This window comes from Mandrillus leucophaeus, unplaced genomic scaffold, assembly GCF_000951045.1.
Source record: "Mandrillus leucophaeus isolate KB7577 unplaced genomic scaffold, Mleu.le_1.0 Scaffold11, whole genome shotgun sequence".
Classification (NCBI taxonomy): Eukaryota; Metazoa; Chordata; class Mammalia; order Primates; family Cercopithecidae; genus Mandrillus; species Mandrillus leucophaeus.
Window position 1 is genome coordinate 1551792 of NW_012099209.1, and position 4246 is coordinate 1556037.

Below are 4246 nucleotides of genomic sequence, written 5' to 3' on the forward strand. Positions count from 1 at the left end.
GGCGCGGAGAGGGGACAGCGAGTGAGAGGGAGGAAAAACAAGAGAGAGAGAAACGTCAGCTGCAGACAGACGGAGAGACAGACAGACAGCCTCCTGCTCCACGGACACCAGAGACACTAAAAGCAGCCAGGACTGGAAGGGAAGCTGAGCTCAGAGACCCAGCGCCCACGGAGGGCCCTGGGCTGGCTGGATCCGGGGGGAAGGGGGCCGTCGGAGGCCACAGGCCTTTACTCCCCTCGCCCCAGGCTGGGTGTCGATGGCGATTCTCCCTCTCCCTCCTGAGGTCAAGCTGCCAAACTTCTTGCCCTTGTTGGGACCAATTTTGAAAAGGGGGGCGGTCCCCAAGGAATCCCGCCCTCCATCCAGCCCCAGCTGCCGTGTGTGTGCACTCAGAGAGGGACAGGAGACCGAAGCAAAAGACAGAGAGAAAGAGAGAGAGAGTTTGAGAAATGGGAACTCCCTCTCCGTCCAGCCTCCCCCACCAAGTCGAGGTCCCTCCCACCCTCGGGGCTGTCAATCATTCCTTAGCCCCATGACGTCACAGAGGTCCCTCCTCAGGGGACTTCAACCACTCCCTGGGACCATGAAGTCAGAGGTCCCACCCGTGGACCTGCCAATCATTCCTTGACCCCTTGACATCAGAGGTCCTGCTCATCCTGAGCTGTCAATCACTCCTGAAGTCTCCCAGAGCTGTCAACCACTCCCTGGACCCATGACTGTCCAGGTCCCTCAGGAGCTGACAATCATTCATTGGCCCTGGGACACCATAGATTTTCCCGGGAGATGACAATCACCTTGTGGCCCTACGAAGTCACAGGTTCCACACCTAAGAGTCATCAAGCCTGCCCTGGTCCTTGATGTCAAAGACATTCCATCCCAGAGCTGCCAATCATTGTCTGGCTCCAGGACATCACAGATTTTCCCAGGAGCTGACAATCACCTCCCGGCCTGTGACGTCAGAGGCCCCGCCCTCACGAACCTTTGATCACTCATTGGTCCCCGGACTTGGTGCAGAGATGTCAATTCCGCCCCATCCATGACATCACAGGGGGAGTGAGCCGCACAGCCGCACAGGCTTGGGGCGGGGCTGTCTCTGCGGAGCGGGAAAGGGTGATGGGGTCTGGGCGCCCTTACCCTGGGCCGATTGCGTCTGTACAAAGGTCTTAATGAGCAGGTCGGTGGCCTGTGTGTAGAGCGACAGGGCATAGCGCAGGGATTGCAGGTCCGGGCTCTTCTCCAGGAAGGTCTTCTTGAGGCCCACGCCACCCGCATGGAAATATTGCTGGGGAGGACAGGGTGGGAAGAGGTGAGGCTGGTGGGACGCTCTACCCACTCATAGGGTGGGGTAGCCCTGCTGTCACCACTCCCAATTCCTCCCACTACTACTTTCTCACCTCTTCCTTTGCTTTGCCTAGTGAACTCCTATGCATTCCTCAGAACCCACCTCTCACATGCCCTCTTCCAGGAAGCCCTGGCTTCTCCCACCTTGGGTTCACCCAGCCCCCATCCTTCCCTCTACCCTTCTACACCTGAAGAAACGCCTGGCACAAGATCCTTTACATCCTTCCCTCTATACCTTCTCACTCCTTGGGCTCCCCCAGCCCACATCCTTCTCTCTACCCCAAGCCTAATCCTACAAGGCTGAGGATGTCTGTATCCAGCCGTCTTCCCTGACCTGGGGCTCCTTAATGCTCCGGCATTAGCCAGCCCAGCTCTGGCACAGAAGAGGGAATGAGGGAGTGTTTATCAACTGAATGAATTAATGTGGGTCTGAGGCAAACCTAGGTCCATGACCACAGCAGCCACACCCTCTACACCCCCCACCTGGCATGGGGAGGGGTAGGGCCTCTCACCTTGATTGTGTCCAGGGCCAACTCAACCACCGCGCACTGCTTTGGGGTCAAGCTCTTGGCTTCTTCTCGTACCATGTGGTCCTGGATGGATGGGGAGAGGGGCCACGTGGGTGGAGTGGGCTCCACCTTCAGAATCTGAGCCTATGGGTCTCATCCCTGTTACACTTGGAGGAGCTGGGCTGAGGGTCTATGTTTTCATCATCCCAGCACCCAATATGTGACTGGTCCACAGCAGGTGCTCAACAAATACTTGTTGAACAAATGACTTGCCCTCTTGATCAAATTGTACCTGAAGCTGAACCATTCACATCTTTCCGACACACTGGGGAGCAAATATCTTGTGCTTCAGTGAGTAGTTTCTGTCCTTTGAGCCTGTAATGCACGTCATCATCCTGCAAACCCTCCCCCAGGATGGTGGCAACCTGGAAGCCACATGAGTTTGGGGAGCAGTCCCTCACCCCATACTCTAGCCCCACTCCTCACCTTGAGTTTGGACAGCTGACCCAGCTCCTTGGCTGCATTGAAGATCATCTGGGTTCCCTGCGGGTAACAACAGACAGCTGGGTGAGGGCAGGGGCGCTACAGCTGACACTCCAGCCCCAGAGACCATCTTGGTTCTTGCCCAAAGGCTCTGGGCAGGGCAATAATTGTGTTCCAGGGACAGAGGTCTGGAATTCCCCAGGAAGAACTGAGGAGGATGTGGTGACCTTGTCCCTGAAAATCCCAGTCCCATGGGGATAGTACCCACCCTCTCAGCCTCAACCAGGCTTGTGTAATGGGAGAAACAGACAGGGACCAGACTGTGAGGGGCAGTGGGTTGGGGGGGCCTCAGACGGTGGTGTTTGTGGGTGTGGGCAGGGTTTTCCAGGGAAAGGGAGCTTTGGGAAAACAAAAGGCCGGGCTGCGGTTTCAGAAAATGGCTCTGGTGAAACACTTCCTCCTCCTCAAGGAAGCATCCCCTCTGCAGGGAAATTTCCCCTGTAATCTGGAAGGACTTTCAGTCTGATTTTTTTTTTTTTTTTTTTTTTGAGACAGGGTCTCCCTCTGTTGCCCAGGCTGGAGTGCAGTGGCGTGATCATAGCTCATTGCAACCTCAAACTCCTGGGCTCAAGCAATCCTCCTGCCTCCCCAGTAGCTGGGACTACACGTGTGAGCCACCATGTCCAGCTAATTTGTGAAAATTTTTTCATAGAGATGGGGTCTTGCTGTGTTGTCCAGGCTGGTCTTGAATTCCTGGGCTCCATTGATCCTCCCACTTCAGCCTCCCAAAGTGCTGGGATTACAGGCTTGAGCCACGTTGCCAGCCAGTCTGACCTCTTTTTTTTTTGAGACGGAGTCTTGCTCTGTCGCCCAGGCTGGAGTGCAGTTGCTTGATCTCAGCTCACTGCAAGCTCCGCCTCCCGGGCTCAAGCCATTCTCCTGCCTCAGCCTCCCGAGTAGCTGGGACTACAGGCGCCTGCCACCACGCCTGGCTAATTTTTTTGTATTTTTAGTAGAGACAGGGTCTCACCGTGTTAGCCAGGATGGTCTCGATCTCCTGACCTCGTGATCTGCCTGCCTTGGTCTCCCAAAGTGCTGGGATTACAGGCGTGAGCCACCATGCCCGGCCCAGTCTGACCTCTTAAAGGAATAATCCTCCCTCTATACAAACACCTCCATATCCATCCTCCACCCCACTCCCAAACAGACACTGGCAAGATGGTGATGTGGTGATGGCTCTGACAAGCCAGATGGGCCTGGGTTCAAATTGCAGCCCTGCTGTGTGGCCCTGGGCAAGTCACTTAACCTCTCTGAGCCTCAGTTTTCCCATCTAGATGGGGAAAATCATATCCACTTTGTGGCTTAGTCTGAACTAAACATGTCTTTGCTCAGTGTTCACTAATTATTACTTGGTCTCAAAGTCATGGGCAATGCTAAGGGAGACGGGGTCCCAGCCTGGAAGGCATGTCTCCAGCCCCCTCTCTCACTGTTGGATGGCCCCAGTCTTGTCCCTGAATACTCTGAGCCTCAATTCCCACCCTGGCTACCATGGATACCCATGGTAACTTGGGGGACAGGGTGGGGCTGAGTATTGAGGTAACGAGTCTCGTATTACTGGGTCCTGGGGTGGTCTGGGGGTCCTGAGTGAGGCTATGTGGGGAGGGGGCCCATTTACAGTGGGGAAATTTGAATGATGTTTATAGTCTACCAGCTGGCCACCTGGTCATTCCTACTAGTAGTAGTATCATCTTGGCTGTTACTATTCTTATTTCTTGTCATGATCCTGAGGTTCTTACAAGGCACAGTTATTCAGGGGTCCAGCGAACTGGGCCTCAGTTTCCCCTGCTGCACCCACCTGTAGTCTGGCAGGGCTCAGGGGCCTTCCTGGGTACCCTCTGCCCTACCCACCAACC

At 55.3% G+C, this 4246-nt stretch overlaps 1 protein-coding gene across 1 annotated transcript in view; it reads right to left on the minus strand.

Annotated features, from left to right (window-relative positions):
* UNC13A (unc-13 homolog A (C. elegans)) overlaps window positions 1–4246 on the minus strand; it is a 103831-nt gene that overhangs the window by 18689 nt on the left and 80896 nt on the right. Inside the window, exons 35-37 of the mRNA XM_011991186.1 lie at window positions 2337–2393; window positions 1854–1934; window positions 1135–1282 (exon numbers count right to left, since the gene is read on the minus strand). Coding sequence (XP_011846576.1) covers window positions 1135–1282; window positions 1854–1934; window positions 2337–2393 — 286 coding nt within the window. The remainder of the gene's footprint in view (window positions 1–1134; window positions 1283–1853; window positions 1935–2336; window positions 2394–4246) is intronic.